This window comes from Colius striatus, chromosome 12 (genome assembly GCF_028858725.1).
Source record: "Colius striatus isolate bColStr4 chromosome 12, bColStr4.1.hap1, whole genome shotgun sequence".
Taxonomy (NCBI): domain Eukaryota; kingdom Metazoa; phylum Chordata; class Aves; order Coliiformes; family Coliidae; genus Colius; species Colius striatus.
Genome location: NC_084770.1, coordinates 24150574 through 24175462, shown reverse-complemented (window position 1 = coordinate 24175462; position 24889 = coordinate 24150574). Strand labels below are relative to the sequence as shown.

At 40.9% G+C, this 24889-nt stretch overlaps 2 protein-coding genes across 2 annotated transcripts; both read right to left on the bottom strand.

Annotated features, from left to right (window-relative positions):
• Positions 1–62: 62 nt before the first annotated feature.
• On the bottom strand, positions 63–5124 carry TM4SF18 (transmembrane 4 L six family member 18). Its single transcript, XM_062006233.1, has 5 exons — positions 4725–5124; positions 3019–3108; positions 2223–2365; positions 1211–1391; positions 63–414 (listed from the first exon to the last, which is right to left on the bottom strand). The coding sequence occupies exons 1-5, from the start codon at positions 4899–4901 to the stop codon at positions 400–402; spliced, it is 606 nt and encodes a 201-aa protein (XP_061862217.1). The 5' UTR covers positions 4902–5124; the 3' UTR covers positions 63–399.
• A 125-nt stretch (positions 5125–5249) lies between these two features.
• Positions 5250–13987, bottom strand: LOC104559753 (transmembrane 4 L6 family member 1). Its single transcript, XM_062006234.1, has 5 exons — positions 13811–13987; positions 12014–12103; positions 11776–11924; positions 10330–10510; positions 5250–9430 (listed from the first exon to the last, which is right to left on the bottom strand). The coding sequence occupies exons 1-5, from the start codon at positions 13985–13987 to the stop codon at positions 9416–9418; spliced, it is 612 nt and encodes a 203-aa protein (XP_061862218.1). The 3' UTR covers positions 5250–9415.
• Positions 13988–24889: the final 10902 nt, after the last annotated feature.

Genomic DNA, 24889 nt, shown 5'->3' with positions numbered 1-24889 from the left:
CAGGCCCTTTCTGAAAACAAATATTCCTGTGTTCTACACAAAGAGAGGGCAATAGAAAAGCATTTATATGGCAGTTGTATAGCAGTTTATTTTATAAAAAGGTGATTTCCATATCAAAGCAGTTCCACGGTATTTCAAACCTCCCTAAAGCTGGAAGGTAAAAGACCCAGAGTCACTGCCAAGGACAATCAGGCAGGTTAGAAAAAGACTAGAACAACATAGATGCCAAACAGTTCAAATAAATTAGTCCAAAATAAAGAGGCTTGAGAGACAAAGATTCAAGACACGGGTTTCATTTGTTTTTGCAGCACCCAAATCTGTGTTTGTAAACGTTGGAGAAACCATTTCTCTCTTTTTCTGGGATGTAGGGGAGAAGCAGTGAAGTTTTCCTTGCCATTTTCAGAGAATCCCAGCCTGCAAATAAAAAGAAAGGAAGTAATTGTCCTCTTTTTTTCAATCAAGTTATTATGGAAGTCGTTGGACTGTTCAGTATCCATAGCCAATCTAAATTTTCCCTTTGCATGCCCTTGAGGGTTGTTGCTAAATCTTTCTCAAACAGGGTGTCGGCACTGAGGTTGTTGGCTACATAAAAAACCCCAAGAGCTCCTTGATCCCAGTGCAGATGGACAGAGAGGTGTAAGCATGTCTAATTTCACCCTATGAATGCCACACTAAACTACATCACTTCACACAAGTTAGTAAGCATCAGTCACTTGAGAGCTTGGGTTCCAACTAATTCTTCTGCCTGAGGCAGCGTCCTCTCAGCCACTGTTTAAACAACAAACAGTAAAAACTGATATGCAGATCATGACTGCTACATATTGCCTCTTGCATCTTCTTCTGTTTGCTGTGAAACACACACATTCCTAGTTAGGAATGACTAAAGTGAATGCTAGAATAAATGTACTCAGAAACTTCTGCTGATGTAAGAGTAACGGATTCAGCATCAGGGCTGGATTCCCAGCCACATTTTTTTTCTTCTCAATCCTGGCCTTACACATCAGAATGAGCAGTCACCAACCCTTGTACACCACAAGGAATTAGTGGATGAAGCACATACAATAGATTTATTATCAATACATATCCTCTGGTAATAATGTCATGGCATGAAGAATGCATAAACCAAAAGGGTAGATCCTCAACTGAGAGAAATTGCTGAAGCTAAACTGACTTGCAAATGCTGAAGAAATTACATCAGATATTTTGTTACCTGGACAAAAACAGAATAGGTCCCGCAGAGTGTCCGCTTCAATTCAGCAGCCACTTTGAGAGAACAGATGATCATCTGCAGACCACTAAGAGCTATTAGAATAGAAAGTAAAATAATGTTCCACTCTACGATGTTAGCAGGTTCAGTGCACCGAGACCAAGCAGGGTAATCTGTGAGGTACCTGTGAGAGACACAGGAAGCAGGTTGAGGTTAAATATACTTTTTTTTTTTAACCTATAATTAAAAAAAACCCATATTGGGGTTTACATGCCTCAAGTTTAGGAGCTGGACTCTAATACCAGCATAACTCCTGCATAGGTTTGTCACACACAGCTGAGTGAAAAGACTTATTTTCCTCAAATATACCTGCTTCATTCGTTTCCCCTTTAGATATGCAAGTTTTAGAAAGACATTGTCATTTTTTCAAATGGCAGAAGCCAAGCTTGAAATAGGAATTTTGCTTTTATTGATGTGTTTTCAGCTTTTGGTTATGACCAACTGACAACAGTACTGTGCAGACAGCAAGAACATCCCATTGCCATCATTCTAACCAATGCATGCAGCCTGAATGGCAGAGATGAGATGTCATCACACGCCATTTCCAGTTGTTCTAGAGGAGGAGTTGCACTTCAGAGGATTAAAATTAAGCTAAATTGGAGAAGGTCATATCTTAGGAACCACTCCTGCTGGATTGCTGAAGGAACTGTTTTCATAACCTTCTGACAAATTGAATAGTGCATTCAAATGCAGCTGGAAGAGTGTGGCATTATATGATGTGAAATGTTCAAGTTCTAGAATGTTTTGATGTTTTAAAAGGAGAATGTAAAATCTTGCAAAAGCAGCCTCAGGTTACAGATCTGAATCAAACTTTTCACGCCTGTAAAAGGTTAAGGTGAACAGCACTCTTTTTTGTGTTGCAGAGACTGTGCCATTTTGTGTAAAACTCTGAATCTGTCTGACTGTTGTTTTGATGAATAGTTTCTTCCAGAAGTGATATAATGATGTTTCTTACCCGCCAGCAGTGTCTTTGAAGATATAATCCCATCCACCCGATGAATTGCAGAAGGGGCCTTGGATCAATCCCAAGGTAAAAATTATGCAACTGTATCCAGAGAATGCAACCCCAAGCAGGGATAGCACAATTGAAATAAAACTCTGAAGTAAAGAAAGAAAAATATTAGTGTGTGGGGAAAGCATCCACAGCAAATACAGTCATTCAGCTTTCCTAGCTACTTCCTTGGGGTTCAATTTCACATTTCATTGGCTCAGTCTTCAAAATTCAGAAAGAAAAATCCAGGTAAAAGAATAATAAACACATAGATACAAAATAAAGATTAAAACAAATGTTAAGACAATTATACAACTGTCTGTTACATACTGCTTGGGATTTATTTTGCAAAATTGTTTCCCAAAATGTTAGAGGAACACAATATATGTTAAACATGTTTCATCCCAGATAGTGGATATTTAGTAATTACTGGAGAAAATAACTTCCAAATAACACAAGCAAGGGGATGAACCTATTTAATTGGGGCACTTCATTGAATCTCAGGGCTTCAACATTCTCATTTTGCTGTACAAGGATTTATTTCTTTGTTGTTGTTGTTTAATTTTCTGTCATCCTGTTTATGCTTCAGAAGGAAGGAGCTACACTTTCTGTGACGTCCCAGCCTGACTTAGAATCCTTCTTTGTGAAAGGAAACAGAAGCAGACCAGCGGAGAGGGCAGAAGGATGTGCTGGAAACATAGGAGGAGGAAGACATTCAGAACAAATACGTGAGATGCACAGAAATAAACCACAGACTCACCCTGTAGGTTTTGTTACAGCTCTCACTCTGGCAGCACCGATAGAACACGGTACACTCCAGTGTTATTAGAATTACCGCCAACAGAAGGATCTGTAAGGGGACATCACAAAGTCAGTGAGTGAAATGACTGCAGATATTAAACCAAAGTCTCCTTTGCCTGTGGAAGGCAGGGACTGCATCTGTTGAGATTTTAGAGTTGCTCAGTAGGACAGCATTACTCAAGACACACGGTGGAACTGGACTCTTCTAATTAGACTGTCACTGTACTTGCTTCCTCTACTTGAAAGACACGACTATGGTGTCTCCTACCACAGCAAAGCATTACTGGCATGAACACAGCTGAACCAGTGAAGCCAAAAGTATAAAACCAAGCTCACAGGTAGAAGCATCAATACCCATGAAGGGAAGGATCTTTTATTGATACAATCACATCAGTTCAATAGTTTTCTGCTGAGACAGTTACATGGATCAGGGCATTACCTTCCTTACCAGGACAGTTATTCTAGAAAAAATCAGTACTATGAGCTTTTTGTTACTTTCACCTAGACTTTTGTCAAATACTTTTGTTTCTCTGTCAAATACTGTCCATACTATTTTTCTCAGACTGTTGGATTATTTAAACTTGATACTGGAAGCATTTCTATAAATAAGATTTGCACTCCAGGATCATAAACTGCCACTCAGAGAGGCACTGGTCTGAAAAGGGAAACATGAAAAGGGAATGTTTCTGAATCACAGCACTGCTCTCTCACATGCTGCTGCCCTGTTTTTAATAGGATAGTATATATGTTTTTAATAAACTGGTAATAATCCTAAAGCTAAAAATTCTTCAAAATATGAATGTCACTGTTACAGGTGACTTTTACCCAAATTTTCAATTCCAGTTTTCTTGTTCACATTCTGTGTCTGGAAGCTTTTTCCTTCACTAGAAAAGGTGACGTTTTTGTGTGCTTCAAGAAGAATACACAATTTCAAAAGAAATGTCTCAAGTTTTAAGAACTCTCCCAGTTCAGCACCTTCATAAAAACACCTTACTTACGCAGATGAGATCTTGTTAAATACTGATCATGTGCTTTCACCTCTGTTACAAAACTGCCTTCTATCAGAATCTTTATCCCTACTCTTTATGACTAAAGTGAACAGTGTGAGCAGTGTGCAACTCTGTGTTAGTTTATTACTGCAGAACATATTGTAAATGTAATGGAGAAAATCCCACTATGTCAATCACGAGACAGCTGTCTATGCTTAGCCTAACAACAGTGGCACGATGCATTGTGAACTCTACCCAGTCCTCTAAATGCTGGACTGCACACAGATCTTAAAAACATCTGAACAGTTATGAGAAGCTTTTTTTAGTTTTTACTTCATTTTGTTGTATTAAAAGAGCTCTAATTCAACATCCAGAGAGGATTAAATCAACTTAGCACCTGTCTCCCTTAATACAAGCGTAAATTACACACAAACAAAAACCCAGCCAAAAAAAAAATCACTTACATGAAATTAAATGCTACACATTGCATGTCATTCAGTAGATTCACAGTTTGGTGGGCTTTCTCAGTTTGACAGAGTTTTTCTGCCTGCAGTGTTTTTGCCAAAGCAATCCGTAGTCTCTTCAAAAGCACAGTGCTGCCACTGCTTACAATGCACACTCAATATTATTTGCAGTAGAATGCAATTCATTAAAAATCCATGGAATCAACACTTACCATCACACCTGAGAAACAGATCCCTTCAAAATACCACACGTAGTTGGGAAGCTGGTAACTGGCGGCATGTGAGGCTTTCCCATTAGGGAAGTACAAGAGGATGTTAACAACAATACTCCAAAGCGCAAGAGGTATCAGCAGACAGCTCAAACAGCTTCCACATGTCTCTAAAGCCATCGCTCAAGAACTTTAGAGGATTTACTCTTCTAAGCTAAGAAAAGATTACGAAGATTTACGTATGATAAGTGATTTGACCTCAGCTGGATTAATTCATTTCATATTCATAGGAACCCCGTGACTAGGCTAAGATTTGAGAGACAGACAAGTGCTTAGCAGTTAGCAGAACAGATGAATATCACTGCCTAAACTGACGGTCCTTTCTAAGCAATATGTCTTTAAATAGCAGTTTCCCTTCTAAAAGATCCTCCTTTGTGGTCTTCCAAATTAAATATGTCAGAGTCAGGAAGGAACTTCAAAGACCTCATTTCCTAGTGACTGCTTAGAAATGCACTCCTCCCTAGAACATGGACTACAATGCAGATATTCTGTGACACGAGGCAGGCTCTTCAGTCTTGCTGCAGCTCAAAACTTTTTCTACCTTATGTGGGGGAGGGGACTATCAAATAATATGTCCTGTCTTTGTACCAAAGGTCACACATTGCTTCATATTAGAGAATTAAAACCAGAGCTTGGTAGATCTGGCCCTAAGGGTGAGTTGATGCCTGCTGCTAACTTAGGCAGCCCCACAAAAGCACACAGCTGAGTCTCAGCCACCTTGCATAGAGTACAGAAGCTCAAATAACACGGGTTAGAAATTGCCAGGAAGACTATTGTCACACTTTAATTAATTACTCCTTTCTGCAGCATTATATGAATTCAATCCTGAATTATTTCTCCAGTTGTTTTATTCTGTGCCTGTAGCTGAGTGTGCATAGCTATTGAGTACACATGACTTCTTGTACAGGACAAAAGGTCTAGCTGTGTTTTGAAATGCTTGCCATTTTCCTCTGTGCATAGCCAGACAGTTTCCCCTTTCTCATGTGTCATCAGTCCCTAAGCCCAAAGCAACGAAACATCGATCCCTGTAACACACAGCCAGAGCTGTTTGAATGCTCACAGCACAACTCAAAGCCTTCTTTCTATGCCCTATGCATCATCAGAAAAGTAACTCCAGAATGAGCTTAGGGTTTACTCAATAGGAAAGTTACAGTCAGAGAACAGCAACAAAAAAAAAAGGTCTCTAACAAAACTAAGGTCTGATTTTAGAAGCAACGATAACATGGAATATTTTCCTGATGTTTCCTCATGAACTGTTTTAGTCTCAGCACAATGAGGCTTCTCTCATGATCTTATAAGAGCTGTTTGGATTGCACATTGTATCTAATTCCTTCCTATTACTTAGAATGAGATCACCCTAGGAAATGGGCATGGTGATACTCATGCAATTACACCATGTTCCTACATGTTCCCTGCTGCAACTCTCCCGTTTCTCTCTTCCCTTCTTTTTCTAGGAAGTTTCATTTTGAAGTCCTCAGACTTCATTCTGATGATCTTCCCATATTTCCTGTTTTACACCCTAATCACTACAGACTCTCTGTTCAGGCTTCTAATCAAAATTAGCAGCAAACCTCCCCTTTCAGTCTCAACAGGCATGGCTAGAATTCATAGCATCAACACTGTACCTTACAGATCAAACAGCTGAATTAAAAGCAGGCACATCACATCCACAGGACTGATTTTTTGTTACAAAACTCAGAGGTCATGTAATAGGCTGAAATATTTTTTTTTAAAAGCAATAGCCAAAATTATAGTAAAATTTGCTGCTACTTCCCATAGTAATCTGCTCTGATTAGAAGAAACTTCCTTGGAAAATGACACCTGAAATGGCATTTATTCTGCAGTACAGCAGTTTGCATCAGGATCTACTTAAACTGAACTCTGCAAATACCAAATCAAAGTGGGGTTTTTGTTGGCACAATATACTGGTAGAACAGGAAGCCACCATTTTATGCCAACTATTAAGCAAACCTGACAAACAGTTTCTCAAATGCCTTACTAAGTGTTGCAAGAACTGCTTTCCTATTGCTGTCAATACCCATGAGAAGATGCCAAGTCCATTAATGAAAAACTGTGTTTACTCTGGATGAGTGACTTCTCTGCTAACTGAAATTAATATAACCAAAACCAACTGCTTTTCCATGATGTAACTAATAAAACTCCCATATCACTGTCTTGGGCATCAGGCAACGAGGTGAGTAGTAATGCTGTGCATTAATGCTATGTGGATCTGAGCTAAAGTGTTAATTCTAAACTCTAGCCTAACTATTCTGTCCCTTGGAATTTCTCAGATTGTTTCAGTTCTTTAATTAGTTGTATGTACCAGGAAGACAATTAACAATTGTGCAAGGATAAAAGGAAAAATCTGTGTATTGCATGGGAATTATACCCTATTCCATCATTTCTTCCTCATCTCACTCCACACTTAATTAAAACTTGCAGATCCTTTTTTGAACAGTGATTTTTCCCATACAAAGACTCTGTACGGCTGCAAGGAATTGTGTATGTGTGTGTACACATATGTACATGTGTACCTCCTCCCTTCCATAGCAGAGCAAGGCAGGGATAAACACAACAAGCAGAAAGGGTTTAAAGCCTGACCTCACCTACTCCTATGTGTTTAAGTATGAATAAATGGTATTGCAAGAAGCATATACGCTGAGATTCTCAACACAAGCTCTTCCCATCTGTGAGTTCTTTTGCTACTGTGGGTGTGTTTGTGTGCAATTTCATTTTCAGAGTTAATTTCTTTTTTGTTTGTTTTGTTTTTTTAAGATAATGTATTTGTACTGGGCAGACTTGACCATGAGGACTGCCTGAGATACACCTCAGGTTTTTGGCTACCTTTGAAGACCACTCTCCTAGTAAAAAAATATTACTAATGCACACTGACACCAATGCAAAATTCTTTTACTCCCAGAAACAGAAACTAACTGGTCTGTTTTCAAAGACAACATTAACTGCTAGATTCCAAAATTGAGCAATAATGGTAATTAGCCTCATTTCTTTGAAATAAATGGCATGCTACATTTTGTTTTTCTCTTGAAAAATGCCATTGCCACTAGTGTACTGACCTTGCCAGTAATACTGTTGGCAGCATATCATTCAGATTTACTTTACCTTGTGATAAAACATTCAGTGTAATATGCTACAAGGTACACTTCAGAGGTTCTTGCACAAGGTCTTAGAATATTGCCTTCAGGCTGCTCTGGTGAAGCCAAATATTTCAGATTAATTTATCACTGCTGACCTGAATTTGCACCATATTTTCTGAAAAATGCTATGCCCAGGGCCCTTCTGAATGAGGTAAAAAACAGGACCCAGACCCACATTTTGGTTTGTCCTAAGACTCTTGACTAAGCACTCAGGAGTTAAGCTCCTGCTGGGAGGGCAGCAGAAGGAGCCCAAAGCTGCAGCTCAGCTATGTGGAAATCTGCCTCTGATCCTTAGAAGGGTCATCACCAACTAACTTCTAGCCCAGGCCCAGGACTAAGACCCCACATATACAGCTGTATCTGTCATGGAGCTATTGTTAAACTATCATACTCTTATGGATGCACAATTGTGTGACTCAGCTAAACGATCTGACTCAAACCATGAGGCAGACCAGGCTATTTAGTCTAAATATTCTAGAGAAGATATTTACAAATATCTAAAGGGTGGGTGTCAGGAGGTTGGGACATCCCTTTTTTCTATGATATCTAGCAACAGGATAAGGGGTGATGGGATGAAGCTGGAACACAAAAAGTTCCATTTAAACATAAGGAAAACCTGTTTCGGTGTTTCAGTGAGGGAGCCCTGGCACAGGCTGCCCAGGGAGGGTGTGGAGGCTCCTTCCTTGGAGGGCTTCAAGACCCGCCTGGACACATTCCTATGTGACCTGATCTAGGTGGACCTGTGTCTGCAGAGGGGTTGGTCTAGATGATCTCTAAAGGTCCCTTCCAACCCCTACTATTCTATGATACTGTGATCCCACTCTGACAGAACCTGCTAGAGAGGAAAAGTAGGTTGTAACCTGGCTGCTTTGTACTAATCTTCTCATGCCACTACTGTCCTTTAAGGCCAGGAAAGCAGTGTTTCAGTATGGGCAGGGAAAGAATCACTGCTGTGTATTTTTAATACAAATCTTTATTTGTGAAATAAATTTGTGTTGAGAAAAATCCTGAAATGGTGAAGTGCATCTGTCTGCCATTGAGCATCCACAATTTATTGCAGCTTTGTTTTTGCCCCAGCTCAGTATTCATTTATATCCAGGCCAGTCTAGCGTGGGGTTGTGTTCACTCCAACATCAGAATGAAAGTGCAACTTTATTGGGAAAGCAGCATAAAGTACAGAGCTGTTGTCTCAGTAGAAAGGGGAGGAGGGGGGAAAAACATCTTTAGTGACATGTTCAGGCAGTTGCCAGAACCAAGATGAGATGAACCACAAAAATTCAGTATACATTTTGTCTTTATGTACAAGCAGGCTAGTGGAAAACCTGCATGTGACTCCAACAAAGGCTGGCCTCAAGTCAGTTAAATTGATACCAACAGCACAGCTTGACAACAAACAATTTTAGTATGCATGGAATATAAAAATAAACACCACCTCGATACACAACAAACATTCACAGATGTCAATGCGTTGTCAGGTTTCTAGCAAACGTATGGCTGTGGTGGAAAAAAAAAGAATAAAAACACATTAAGGGGAAGAATGGGAATTACATGTGCAACTGCAAGAGCTAAAATTAACCTGACCACATCTAGACAACCATAGCATGGCTCGTTTATACTGCAATTGCAGCAGGGAAGACAGGAGTGAGAAGATAGTAATAGCTTTGAAAGAGATGCAACATTCAACTAAGTCAATTACATTTGTGAAACACATCATTAACTACAATGTGTGTATGATATAACTCATGTCTGGTTCACACCTGAAGCCACTGCAATTCAAATGGTACCACTACAGTACTGATTTTACCAGCATGCTCAAACTGTTTAACAAGACTTTAAAGAAATTTGGAGGAAATTCTCCTTCCTACCTCAAAAAAACTCATCTTCAAAAAACCCTTCAGCTCTGTCTGCAGGTTTTGTTAGCTATGTGCAATTTAATTCTTTCTCTTATCTTACTTTTACTAAGCAACACCAGGATGCTGCAGTTTTCACTGCCTATGGCACATTCTCAGTGGTCTATCAGCTGCTGTGAGAACAAGCAGCTTGCCACAAAACATATTGCACTATGCAAAAGAGTTTCTGCTGTGGCAAAGACATTCACCACCAGGAGATATGTTATTTCAAATACATAATCTGTGTAGTGCTGATGACCACATGTACCATGGCACGTAAGAAAAGCCTTCCAGCTCCTATGCAGACTAAGAGGACTCAGCTGAAAGCATGTGGTCAAATACTGCATGAAAATGCTACACACAACAAGGCTATAAAAGAAGTTGTCCACTGAATTGTTGCATAAGAATACCTAACAAATAGCTGCTAAGACTCCACAGCAGGATCAGTAACAACAGTGTTTCATATTCATCTGAGAAGTATGGTTATGATTACAAATGGCTTACCTCCTCGTGACTGCAGCACAACCCACACAGTCCTCCAATAATGCCATTGATTATCTGTATGAAGCATAGAATGAACTCTATTCCTCCCAATACAAGGAGGATGGAAAAGAGGGTGACATTCCACTGCACAATGTTTTGAGGTTCTTGACATTCAGACCACTTGTTATACTCAAACAAGTACCTGTACATAGCAATTAAAAGCATATTAACATTGTGAGATTGAGATGCTTATCATACACTAGAACCAACTCTTCTCTATCTGTAGCTGCATCTAGAATAAAGACTCTAAGTGAGAATGGGAAATGCAAAGTTTACTCTGTTTTAGAACATGCTGAATATCAGCTATACATTGAGTCTTAGTTTCGTTTAAAAAAGATATCTAAGCTATAAAGGCAGAATCTTCCATTACTGATTAATGCAAGACACAAGCTCAAGAAAGTCACAAGAACAAAGCTCTTTCTCAAAACAATCACAGAACTTTTCAGGACTGGGCCTTTATTCTAAAGACAGCAATTACTGATCTGAAGCAAATGGCTTCATTTCTTGTGCTGGTCTTTGGGCCCTCCAGTGCTTTCTTTGGAAAAGCAAAACACAGCACAAATTCACAGGAGCACTGCAGTATATTCCAGTTGTTACTCTTTACCTACATCATCAGAAAATCATCCCTGACAAGTCTTCAGCAAGGACTTAACTGAGTTCTTTTATATTCAGGCACAGTTGGGGATGATGGGGGGAGGAATGCCCCCTCAAATGCAACCTCTTGGGAGAGATGCAACTGAAATGTGAAACTCTTATTTTCTGCTGCAAAGGAGCTTTAAGTGACTAATACTCAAACTGTCTCTAGTCTGGCTTTGGCCATAAACTGTTACTTAGAATCACCTTGAGGCTGTCAACCATACAGACAGTGTGTGTCATAATCCACACCAAATCCTCTTCCAGCCCACAAGATCTGTGGGGATTAATGGGGAATAGCATACAATTCAGCTACATAGGCTTGGTTTGCTGGAGAACCCTAATTAGGGATAAGTAAAAGCTTCTGGCTCTCCCCACCCTACAAGTGTACAAAGATTCTTAAAAACCTTTTCTAGTTCCATTTACAAAGGTTCTGTGGCATTGTCAGTAATGAAGGTGGCACATCAATTTACACTGATGCAAGCAACTTCAGAAGCAAGCCTCACAAAACAGATTCTTTCACAAATGATTAGACAGATTTCAGAACAATCACTATTCATAGTTTGTAAATCCCTCAGTCTTAAAACTTTACATCAGAGATGTTCATGGACATGATATATAGATATTTAGTTCTAAGAGAGCGAGAAGCATACACTTATGAACATATACTTATATACTTATCTTGGTATATGGTTTCTGGATAGTGCCGAAAGCTACTGGAATAAAGCCCATGTATACATGGGGGATGATACAGCATCTTTATGAACAACTTACCCTCCAGAGGATTGAGTGAAAGGATAGACCCAGTTTCTTTCTAGGTGAGTAAAACAATATGGTCCATGCGACAAGCCCAGTGCTGAAATGATTATGCAGTATCCAGAACCAATGACCCCAAGAAGAGCTGCCAGAACGGAGGACAGCATCTGCAGAGCAAACAGAGACATGAACTTCCAGCACAGCCATCATCTTGTCTTTGGGATGATCTGGGCCTGGAGCATAAAGGCTCACTTACCGCACAGCTTTTCCCACTGTCCTCATAGCCAAAGGACCCACAGCAGTCATCGTGGTGGAGCCCAATGAACACCGCAGCTGGAATGAGTACCTGCATGCGAAGCAAGAAAACAACACTGCTTTAGTTTCTTGCACAGGCAGAGCAGACAAAACACAGTCCTCACATGGCATTCATTTGTACAGCTTCTTGGCAGGGGAATGGCGGGTAGCCTGTATAAATCATTCAGTACATTTTACTCCTATTGAACACAGCAGGCATCTCACCGACGTCAGTAGCACCAACACTGGGATAGGTACATTTCTATTTCTGCTTTGTGTGTACACAGCACTTATATGCATAATGAGTCTGTTGGTGAAGAGCCCACTGTGGCATTGCTGCAACTTTAAGTGGTTTTGTTCACACCAAAGGCTGCATCCTGCAAATAAAATGCTTTGCAAAAAACCAGTAAGTCACTTTCTGCCAAATGAAGGTAAGCCTCTTGTAAGGATTTGTTAACAAACCAACTGCTACCAAGGTATCAGTTACTGAAGAGCAGTCATCACTGCCTGTATGACAAACCAGTCTGTCTACAGTAGAAAGTGTAAGAATATTTTGCCCAATTCAGGCCAACATGTCATTACAGACATCTAGTTTTTTCCAGGTTTTCACAACCAGGTTCCAGTGGCAGAAATGCAAAGTAACAAAGCAGAAGCTGTGAGAAACACGAATCATCCATTCTCCAGAGCTTTTAACACAAAATCAAGATGGAGCAGAGCTGATTAAACAGAATATCCTCCCCAGCAGCACTAACAGGATTTAAAAATAGTTTGCATTTATAAAGACTCCACAGTCAGGAGTACCATGGAAAACCACAAAGAGCGAGCAAACTTATCTGCAGACTGCACAGATTTACTTAACAAGACATTAAAATAAAAACTATCCAGTTGTACAGTCCCATACTTGTCAGTCCTTACTAAAACCTATTTCTGAGCCCCAGTGCTGCAGGTGCAGAAGAGGTCGTACAAACATGTTCCAGGAGCAGTTCCATTGACATAACTTGTATTACTTGTGAGTAAAGCAAAATTCCAGTCTAGCTTCCTGGGGCTGTAACACACCTGTGAACACCTTTCACAAGGTGGAGGGCTTGATTATGCAATTGTTTTCAGCCTGTGATTTGCACACACTTTGAAATCTTTAGCCTATTTCTAAGAGGACTTTTAAAAGCAAATGAAAAAGGAAGCCTGGAGTCAGGGAGTTCAACCTCGCTACAATGGCATCCACAAAACTGAAAAAGGAGAAAATAGCTTCAGAATAACAATGTCCTATAATGAACATACTCAGTTCTTCATCCTTTGCTGTTACTCAAATGGAAAGCTTTGATAACTGCCACTCTGTTCCTCTGAATAGAGAGCTAAGGCAGAGAAACAACTGTCAGCATATCAGATAATAAAATAAAGAATTTATAACTGAATGCTAGTTATCTAGGGACACTTCACAGGACAACAGTTCAATAGTATAACAAGAAGATAAGATTTAACCTTTTACATAAACTGTGACCTGCTGGGAAATTTGGTTCCAGTTTTGCATTTGGATTCTGCAATCTAGACCTGATAATTTTCTCAGCTTTAATGTTACATAATGTTGCAGATAAAATAACCCGTACTAGCTAACAATACTTACAGGGCAATACAGCTCATTTATTTTGCTAAAACTCCAGACATTCCTGGATAGTTGATCAATAAATTAATGTAACTTGTAAAGAGTAATACAAAGTAGTTCTAAAATCAACTTGAAAGAAACCACTAGCTCGTTACTTACCAAAAGGCCTCCACCTAGAATGCCATGAAGGCACTCCACGTACTTGCTGAGGTGATGCTCTGAAGCAAATCTCGTTTCGCCATTGGGAAAATAAAGTAAAATGTTGGCCACGATGCTGAGCAAGGCAAGGATGAGCAGCTTATAACCAATACATCTAGTGCACCTTGTGAAACACATGTCCTCAGCTTCACAAATCCTTCTTTCACTAGTCCGATCTATCTCATACCTGTCCACACCTAAAAGAAGATCAGCCTTTATTTTTGCCTCCTTAAATACTCTGGGTTACCTAGCCAGCTGGATGACGTTTATACCTCTTCATAACTACCATTTCCAATTGCAGAGTGAGGGCACAGGGATGGCAGGACGCCACCACCCTTTTTAAATGCAATAATTGTTGACAAACCAAATGCATCAAGGAAATACTGAATACTAGGTCATTTCACTCTAATACATGATGCTAGGAAGGATCACTGCTGAACATGAATAGACATGAACAACAGGCTTAAACCACAACACAAGCTCTGTTAGGAACCAAAGGAAAAAGGGTTTGTTTTCTTTGTTAGAAGCAGCTTTGACTTTTAGGTTTATAGACTGATTCAGAACAACCTGAAGCCAGAGAAAGACTCTGGTGACTTCAACGGTCTTGAGTCAGAGTTTTGGTTACAAATACAATCAGGTCTACAGCAATGAGGAGTATGTAGAACAACCTCTCGCTTCACTATGCTGTTGATGAAATATAAGCAAATCTCATCATGAGGTTGGAAAACAAATAACATGTACATGAGGGCTTCTAAGGAATGTTCTTGTTCTTGCCATTGTAAGAAAAACTGACTTGAGATGAACAGTCATTTGTTAAAGTGAAACCAAACAAACTCTGCTGAAAAATACTGCTTCAAAAAGAGGATTAGAAAATACAGCCCTTGCACTGAAATTTCATGTGTAGAAACAGAAAAAAGGCCCAAACAGAGAGAAATTTGTTATCTCGGGGTTTCCAAACTGTGTTACATGTACCAACAACAATAATTTGCACAGCAAATGGAGATACAAAGTGACCTGGAAAAATTAAGATCTACTCTTTTCTCTTTTCCCTCATGCAAATTTTGCTAAAATAAGCAAAAACTTTATTCTTCACACACCTGCAGCTCAACACAGAGGCACGGGCTGCCATGCCCACTGCTATCACATTGTACAAGATAACTAAGAAACGCTCCGGTCCAGACTGGATCCGGGAGGTGCTGCTGCCATTACCATAATACAATCTAATTCATTGCAAAAACAGTAGCTAGACAAACTGAGTTTGGGAAAGTACAGGATATTAGAAGGCTCTATTGAGACTTTTTCGATTATTTGAAGGAAAAAATACCCATAGAGAGTTTTGGATAGGGAGGGAGGGAAGTCACATTGCTTTTTTTTTTCTCTGACAGCTAAACAAACACTGTAAACAGAAATCCAAATAAAATCCATGGTACTCTTGCATGTGATGTGAGCAACACTTAAGCTGAGAGACAGTGAGCAAAAAGAAAGGGTGGGGGAGAGGCAAGAGAGCAGCCTTGTGCAGCTGTGGTTTGCAATGTAACTTTGCCGGGTATTGTAGACGTTGACCTTGGAGACTTCCTTCATTATGAAAAATATCCTCCAATTGTAGAAACATGAGCTTACCATTATTGTGCACTTCACCTCTGATGACTAACACAAGCATAAACATTATCCTGCAAGTTTCCTCTGCAGAAGGAGATGACTGCTCAACCGAAAACTCCCTTTATTGTGTTATGCTAAAAAAACCAAACCACTTTCCTCCTGCCCAAACGCCACCCAGCAGCCTCCATCCCTTGCCCTCCTGGCCACTGGGAAGTAGATTTAAACCTGTTCTGTTTATAATATGTATATTTCTTTTCTAAACATTTGATCTGAAATAAAATTTAACATAATCAAGAAGTTTCTATATTTAAAATCAATTCTGTAGATTATTTGAGCATGTGGGCATTGTTATTCCAGTCTGGAGTTATCACCCAATCCCCCCTCCCCCAAACAATGCAACAGTAACTCAGACCACTCTCCTATATAATCATATAGGTGGCAAAAAATCTTGAGAAGGCCAACGGCATCCTGGGATGCATCAAGCAGAGTGTGGGCAGCAGGTCAAGGGAGGTTTTGCTCCCTCTCTACTCTGCCCTGGTGAGGCCTCATCTGGAGTCCTGTGTCCAGTTCTGGGCTCCTCAGCTCAAGAGGGACAGGGAACTGCTGGAGAGAGTCCAGCACAGGGCCACCAAGATGATCAGGGGACTGGAACATCTTTCATATGAGGAAAGGCTGCAGGAACTGAGGCTGTTTAGTCTGGAGAAGAGGAGACTGAGGGGGGATCTTATTAACAAGTATCTAAAGGGTGTGTGTCAGGAGGTTGGGACATCCCTTTTTTCTCTAGTAGCCAGCAACAGGACAAGGGGTGATGGGATGAAGCTGGAACACAAAAAGTTGCACTTAAACATAAGAAAAACCTATTTCACTGTGAGGTGAGGGAGCCCTGGCACAGGCTGCCCAGAGGTGTTGTGGAGGCTCCTTCCTTGAAGGTGTTCAAGACCCACCTGGACATGTTCCTGTGTGACCTGATCTAGGTGACCCTGCTTCTGCAGGGGAGTTGGACTACATGATCTCTACAGGTCCCTTCCAACCCCACCATTCTATGATTCTATGAGTTTGTTTACTTGTTACGCTGGTTTGCCTCATAAATCCCAATTTTACTGCCAGGCAAAGTGAGCAGTGGTGGATTTTTGGAATGTATTGTGGACATGTTGTGTTTGAAATGATGAAACTGACCCATACACAGGCAGTAGCCAAACACTCATTAACCTGAGGAACAGCAAGTCTCAAACTGCAGCTTGTGACATGCTCCAGCACCATGAGACAGTAGAGTTTACACCACTGCAAAGAAAATCAGATTTGGGTTTTGAGTCTTATACAAGAACCACAGTGTTTGCACCTAAAGAGGCCAGATAATTGCTTACACACACAGAGGTCTTTCCCCATGGGAAACTACTATTGCTCTCTCCAAGAGTATTCTTGTAGCTCTGATGGCTGTCCTGGACAAAGAGCACATACTAAAAGGTAATCAATCACCCAGTGTTACTAGAGACAACAAAAATCTAACTCTAGGCTAAATCCTAACTTTAGGCTGCAGGTGTAGTTCTCGGCTTTGGCTGACAAGCACCTACTGCAGTGTGGTACAGCAATGACAAGGTAATCAAAGAGTCGGTGAAGCAGCTTTGGTAACACACTCTTTGGTCCAGCAGGTAGAACCGTTGTGAAAGACTCCCATATCCTCTCCTGGCAGAAGGGGAAGGGTTTATAAGCAATTGCAGCAGCTAGCTTGTATCCCAAATCATCATTTCTGCAAGTTTTTCGTCAGAACAGTGCACCATGCTTCATGCCAGAAAAACAGCTAAAATAGGTGCCTTGTCCAATTACTCAGGTCTCTAATACCACGCTTATTTCACAGGGGATCCAAGGATGTAGCAGCCCTTCTATAAAACAAAAAGACTCCCACCTCAATAGTCATTGTTGCTTTGGCTCTTCTATTGCAGCAGGACAGAAGCCTGCTTCTTTCACAAAATAAACATGTTAGAGACTAGTGTATCCTGATGCCAAAAAGTGGGAGATCTCATAAACAGTAGAAAACTCTCCAGATTCAAGCTCTGAAAAGCTGAGCATTCTCCATCTTTATGTATGTGTTCCTCACCCAAAACAACAGGAGTAAAAGAAATTACTTTCTCCATCTCAGCAGTGTACTGTAAACCTTTGCCATATATTTGTACAAATCCTAAGTTTACCTATGGTAAAGAGGCACAGTTTATCAAAGATTGTCAAAGTTATCACAGCTTCCAAAGTTACCAAGTACTTGCAGAGAGGGGAAAAAAACCAACCCAAACCCACAAAACTACAGAATTCTGTCAAGAAGAAGAAAGCCATCAAGTATCACATTTCTCCTACAAAAGCAATATTCTTCAACTACACTCATATCTAGCACTGGGGCCGTAACACAGATTCCCAAAGTGATCCATCATAATCAACAGAAGAAACATGGTTGCATTGGCAAAGTGCCATACAAAAAAGGAGACCTCTGGACTCCACTAATATATTTTAATGCCCACAATAGTCTTGGAAACACTAATATCCCTCTACTAAAGAAGAAATCAAGGGGAGCAGAGAGGACGAGTATTGATGAAATAAATAGAGAAGTGGCCAGATGGACCCAGGCCTATCATGTCTGAGACAACACACTGTCAAGAACAGGACCATGCAGACCAGGGTCAGTTTCCCTGGAAGGACACGGGGCACGCTGCTGTATTTACTTTGTAAGGCTCCTGGGTTATGTGCATTCCACAGAATCCTCTTTCCTGTGCTCCCTGGCACACAATCAGGATGGTCTGGCTTCTCTTCATGGCAATGAGATTTTTATGGCTCAGCACTCCCAGATCCCCAGTGTTAACCTTGCTCATCCTCACTAAACTGAATGTTGGTGGCTTTGGTTGGGTTCTTTTACTATTTTATCACCTAAAGAGCTTCTCATTTTCTGTAAGCAGAAAAAGGATAAAATATTTGCAATAAACATTTCTGCCATCAGTATTTTCTAAATCTCCTGATCTAAAGATACCAGAAAGATAGAAAGACATCACTCTACAGAAAAACATAACACGTTTCTTCCCAAGAGTTTCTTGTGCTGCTGCAAACGGTCAGTCCTACTGCTTTATACTGCCTCATAGCCACCCCTAGGCATGGTTTGATAAAAGACACAAAAGAGACCAAGACACCCAGCTGAAACAGACATGTGACAAATATCTTCCAATTACTTTGAAAGTTATCTAAAGAAAAAAATCAAAATGCCTTGAAGCAATTTTATTGGGTTTTTTTTACGTTATAAAAACTGGTGAGATGTGAAATGAAGGACGTCTGCTAACACCACTGAGGTGGGGACACCCTGTGCCACAGCCTCATAGGGTGTGCAACCACAGAACTTCTGTAGATGAGACATGGCCTGGGAAATATCAACATGGGCTGCACAGATGCGTTTGTGACGACTGGACAATACAACACGTGTATCAACACAGGTTATGAATTCACACTTGTGAATAGCTTATAAGCTGTTCTCATTTGTTCTTCTCTTACTGATTAGCAATATTAGCTCGGATGGAACGCACGATGAATACGCAGTCACCTGTTAGCTAAAGTAAAGGAAGCCTCTTGGCCAGCTCTTCAGACAGAGCTTCCAGGGGCCATGGGAACACCCAAGACTTCCCTTTAATCACATGGAGAAACACTCGTCCATGCTACCATCCATTTCCCAATGTCCAAGTCATGCATTGCTCAAGTTTTCCAGCCCTCATCCACAAAATCACTATGCTGTGGCTACAGTTGTCCTCAGGCACATTGTGTCATGAGTGCACATCAATCAGCAAACTCCACCTGGACTGTCAGGAGAGAAAACCTCTCCCCTGAAGTCCTTGGCATGTATAGTCTCCTAGCCACAGCCAGGAGAAAGTCTTCAGATTACCTTTATTAATTACATGACATCTCCTCACATGAACTAATAGGCTACTTCTGAGGAGGACCAGGCAGCTGTTCCCGTGATACATATCACTGAACATAAAAGCAATGACTCCTTGCACAGCTATAACACACAGGAATACACTTGCCCGATAACTCTGCCATCACTTTGAGACAGAAATCTGATCTGAACCATAGGAGAGGTCAGTTTAAAGCAAGTGCTTACAGTTTTATGCTGCAACACACACCGAGACACATAGAGGTGACTTATTAGCAACAATGCTGACCCAGAAGGAACCAGTAATGATGCAACAAAAGTAGTTTTGATGCTTTAACCAACCAGCTTGGAGATTCAAAAGCTTACCATCAGGACAGAACTGCCACCACATGAGTGTATTGACATTCCTCTCTGAAGGAAGCCTTACTTAAGAACAACTACTACTGATCCTAGACTTGCCACTGCCACTGTAACGTCATCCCACAATCAAACAAACCACTTCAAAAAACTGTTTTCTGGTGACAAATAAAAACCATGATGTGGCCTGCACTCATTAATTCTTGCAACAATGTTATTATGATAAAAGTAGGACATATGACAAAGAACTTCTGTTTCTATTTCTGCCACAGCTGCTGGGTGAAACCTTGGCCATGCAAACACAGGTTTGAACCCTGTATTGCTAGTCTGTCCCTAAAATTGTGACATTCTTGCAGAAGTTAAACAACTCTGAAGCATTGTTGTCACTGTACTGTATGCAGACTTTGTGCTATACTGTTTGTATTTAATGGCTGCATGAATCAGAAGACTGGGATTAGCTCAGCACACAAATCTCGGCATTAACAGCAGGATGAACAGACCGTCTTCAGGGCTTGGAGTGTGCTGTTTCTGTGACTCCCCTCCCCTGTAGCAACACACATACCAAATATTTTAGATCTGTGGGATCAAAAAAAAATAATGAAAAGAAGGCAAAGCATCAAGTTTCATTGCCTATTTTGTCCCATTAGCATATGCTTCAGGCATTGTTCATGCAGCCTTGTCTCTGGAATCAGTCATTAGTAAGTTCATGCCTGTTAAAAAAGTTATTAAGTGATTCTTGCTGAATGGTCCCACAACTACTGCTTGGCTAGCAACTGTCTATGTATTGATTCTATAGCAGTCAAATGTGAAATGTAGTGTTTAACGTGCCTTTCATGTCATTATGACTGATATGGCAGCATGCTGCATTTGCTCGCAAACCTTTCGGCATCAGCAGTAATTGGATCACAGGCATCACGATCAGAAGAACAAACTAGACATGACCACAAGACTCTTGAAAAAATTATTTCCTAAACCACACTCCCACTATTTCATCAACCTTTGCTGTCACCATTTAAATGGAAACTCTGAAGTTCACTTAACAAGATACACTCTGTGCATTGAATTTTTCCTGCCAGCTGGTCCTTAAGACGGCTGTCAACCATATATCCAGCTATTTCACAGACACGTTCCTCTACCAGGCACAAGAAGACCTCAGAAATGTTATACAGAGGTAGTGTATATTTTTAATAGCAATATGTTAATTAATTCCCTCATTCCTGATGCTGAATGAGGAGGGTACCCTGGTGATGGATGATACAGAGAAGGCAGAGCTACTGCATGCTTTCTTTGCTCCAGTCTTTACTGCTTTATCAGTGCTTGTCAATACCTAAGGGGCGGGTGTCAAGAGGATGGAGTCAGTCTTTTTTCTGTAGCACCCAGTGACAGGACAAGGGGTAACAGGCACATGCTGCAAAACAGTAAGTTCTACTTGAATGTGAGGAGAAACTTCTTTACTGTAAGGCTGAGGGAGCCCTGGCCCAGGCTGCCCAGGGAGGGTGTGGAGGCTCCTTCTTGGGAGGTTTCCAAACCCTCCTGGACATGTTCCTGGGCCCCCTGATCGAGGGAAATCTGCTTTGGCAGGGGGCTGGGCTGGAGGAGCTCTGGAGGGTCCTTCCAACCCCCACCATTCAGGGATTCTGTACTTAACCTAATTAAAAACTACAAGTAAAGAATAAATCAGTCTACAGAAATTTGCTTTTAATTTGAGCAACAATTAATAGAGAAAAACAGAAGAAAATAACTGATTATGGTTTTGTTACTTCTTAACCTTTCTTTAAGGACACATACTGGAACAATCCAACTGAGTCTATTCTGTGTAGTTATACGAAATATCTGTCTGCCATATAGTGCCTTTACCACATACACTTTACTGTGGCTGCTCCTTTCACAACATCCTTCTAACTCATATATATGGTGCCATACTAATAAACTGCAATTTGGTTTGGAGGGTGCGCAAAGACTAAGTTCCTAAATTAAGTGTTTTGTATTCCTTTTGAACTGTAATTATGGCTAAAAGTATTCATGTCACCAGTACAGCTAAACGTGGAATCAGTGCTGCAGAACTACACACACGTTCATTTCAGAGCTGCATTGTTCCATTGCAGACACCTCAGGGGTTAGATCCTGCCCACGGGGCTTTCTGCAAGTGCTTGAAAACAAAGATCCCCAAGATTTCCTCCAGCTCCCTCTAGTGATAGTCAGGCTATGACCAAACAGCCTCTGTTCTGTCCTCTCAGGAGCCACTGGCTCCAGTGACCTCTGGTGCTCAAGTTTTCTACAACAGCTCAGGAAATACCACCAAGTGATAAGAGCCACCTGCTCTCTGCCTGAGACCAGAACACTCAGTAACAGCCCCTGAGGGCACAGGAGCCAGGCACAATGCACCCTGCCATCAAAAGAACTCAACTGAGGCATCCTACTCACTGAATCAAAACCTGGAAGACATCAGTAGGACTGGATTTGGTTTGGGTGCTAGATCCAAAAAAGAGGTCTTCCAGGAAGAGCATTACTATATGGTAAGTCAAAAAATGAAGTAAACCAACTGTCTTCTTTTACAGATCTCTATAGCAGGCAACTAGTCCCATCCTTTGCCCTCCACAAGCACAAAGACGAAGGAAACAAACCAAAAATACTGGTAGTTTCCTCTAAAGGACAGGGGAAGAATGAAAATCGTAGCCCTTCCCTAGTGTCTGAGTTGAGTCAGGTGACCCTTTCCTCCAAAACTATCTTTGAGGAAATTGAAGCCACATCAACAATACAATGTGCCCATGTTACTCTCCATCATCTCCCAAGACTCTAATGTTACACTCTGCCCTAAGTTGAAGACATAAGGCTTATGATAATGATTTGGGACTACTTAGTGGTATACAAAAGGCTGAAGAAGAACTAAAATATGTCCTGTGGAACCACTCCAATCATAAAACCATTACACAGTTCTTCATATGCAGACTTTGTAAATGGGTTGCTGATTAAGCCAGACTGTGACTAATGCACAATGAATATAAAAAGAAGATCACAGCAGGAATGAGTTTCTATGCCACCTCAAATTTCAAATTACGCACTAAGCAAGCAAAATACTCCTTGACCAACAGGCCTGAGAAGAGCAGGCAAGTACTCTGCCACATACAGATAATGCTGAGAACTGCTTATTACCCTGGTCTTCACAGCCACTGAAGTCTTCACAGCTACTATGTCTGTGCTAGGACTGGAAACTCCTGGCCTAACCATTTACTTTTCAAGCATTAAATTAAGACCATATCTCTGCTAGATGGGTTCAAGCAAAGGCAGGCTGTAGCTAAGGCTTGTTGGAGGTTCATCTCTAACTCCCAACATATTTAGTAGCACCTCTAAAAACATTAAGCAAAGTTCTACAATGAGGTAGATTGTGTATAATGTAAGAAATCTCACACAACATTTCCTGACACTTGTTTTACATATAAGCTGCCTTTGTGGAAATTATTTTAAACTCAACTTCAGAGGCCTGGTATTTTTACCTTGTAAAAGTTTAAAGCAGACACCTTGGTGCTAGCAAAGCCAAGGGCTTCTCAATAACTGGATACAGGGGCTGGAAAGGTATGTGCTCATGTATGACAGACACACCAAAAGCTGTGGAAGGAAAAGGGTGTTCCTACAGCCCATGAGAGCATCACAAAGGGAAAGAAGCAGGAAGAGGATTCCTGTAGCAAAAAAAACAACTACACAAAAAGCAGACTAAGCTTAATCCAGCTCATCACCACATCTGCTTTGGCTATGTATTATTTTAAACATTTGCAAGCCTGTGTTAGCCCTCATCTTCCACCAACAGGGACTGGCAATTGGGCTACTAAACTAAAAAACGGTGTGTGACTTCCAAGAAGAGCACAAAAACCAGTGACAGAAGTGGTTATAGATTCCATCTGACAGTCTGAGCAAGGAATATAGTTCTTCAGACATCTTCAAACAGCTCCAGCTCATCACCTTCAGTATCAGTATCAGTGGTACATCCCATAGCAGTAACCAATCAGAATGAAAACATGCACAGATCACTAGAAAATACTTTCCTCCTCAAATTCCCCTTTGGAAAACATAGCTCTTAATGCTCTGGATGTGAAATTTACTTTCCCAAGTATTTTGCAATTTTTTGTAGTTCTTAGGAGATTTAGAAGCTCTTTTTTGACACCAGAAAATAAGTAAATACACCTACAAACACAGGTTGGGCAGGGGGAGCTAAATGATAAGCACAAAGACCAAAGTAGGAGGGCTTGGTGTGACTGCAGGTTTCTACATCCTGCCTGGAGAGTTAAAACACTCTGGCGCAAAAAGCAGTGAAACCTTCCATCTGCCAGTACTCTGACAAAACGAGCAAGTGTTATCTGCCCCTGTCCCTGTAGTTGCATGAATTCTCCCATTGCCCTGGAGCAGCACAGAAGTTTCTCACTGTCTGCAGCAGTTGCTAGGGTGTGATCAATGGTGTGATATGGATGGTTTCCTGGTGCAAAGCATTTTCAGTGGCTGCTAGAGAGAGAGAGAGGTTCCCTCCCCTACTCTCAAAAAGCATAATCATAATATACCTTATATAACCAAACTGATGAGGTAGCTCATGTTTGACAATGTTATTAAAAGAAAAAACAACTTAGAGTAATTGTGTGTATTACAGCCAGCAAGACAGATCTGATTGTCTAGTCTGTGATTATAATATCTGAAGTGATGCATAGTGACCCTGACTGTACTAAGAAGGGGAAAGGATCAGCAGTAACCTGCAAAACAGTCACCGGAGGATTCTCAGCACACACAGCAGTAGACAACGACGGTTAGAAGGAGACTACCAAGGCAAAGACGCCAATTGCTAACTGTCCACTTGTATCTCACCTCCTGACTCAGGCAACATACACGTCAGTCTGTCCTCTGCTGGAATCTAACCTCTGTGTTGGGGAAGAGAACATAGGCAAAAGGGGCTGGAACTCCTTTACTCCTGTTGCTCAAAGAAAGCAAGCTTCACGTAAAACAAAAATGAACTCCTTTAGTCAGATCTTAACAAGAGCTGCAAGAATAGTACAGTTTGGACTCTGTCAAAGAGTCTTCACACACACCACATCATGTTGTATTGGGAAATATTTTCTCATTACTCAGCCACCTAGAACCAGCCCTGTGCCAAAGTCCATGCAGTTGTGCTTGAAAGAGCAGCCATTGCCTCAAGAATCCATCAC

Excerpts from the sequence above, each read along its gene's own strand:
- TM4SF18 (XM_062006233.1), bottom strand. The coding sequence starts at position 4,901 with ATGGCTTTAGAGACATGTGGAAGCTGTTTGAGCTGTCTGCTGATACCT. Across the intron at positions 3,109-4,724 it reads TCTGTTTCTCAGGTGTGATG|ATCCTTCTGTTGGCGGTAAT; the intron begins GTAAGTGTTGAT and ends GTCCCCTTACAG. Across the intron at positions 1,392-2,222 it reads TTCAAAGACACTGCTGGCGG|GTACCTCACAGATTACCCTG; the intron begins GTAAGAAACATC and ends TGTCTCTCACAG.
- LOC104559753 (XM_062006234.1), bottom strand. The coding sequence starts at position 13,987 with ATGTGTTTCACAAGGTGCACTAGATGTATTGGTTATAAGCTGCTCATC. Across the intron at positions 12,104-13,810 it reads TTCTAGGTGGAGGCCTTTTG|GTACTCATTCCAGCTGCGGT; the intron begins GTAAGTAACGAG and ends CTTCGCATGCAG. Across the intron at positions 11,925-12,013 it reads ACAGTGGGAAAAGCTGTGCG|ATGCTGTCCTCCGTTCTGGC; the intron begins GTAAGTGAGCCT and ends TTTGCTCTGCAG.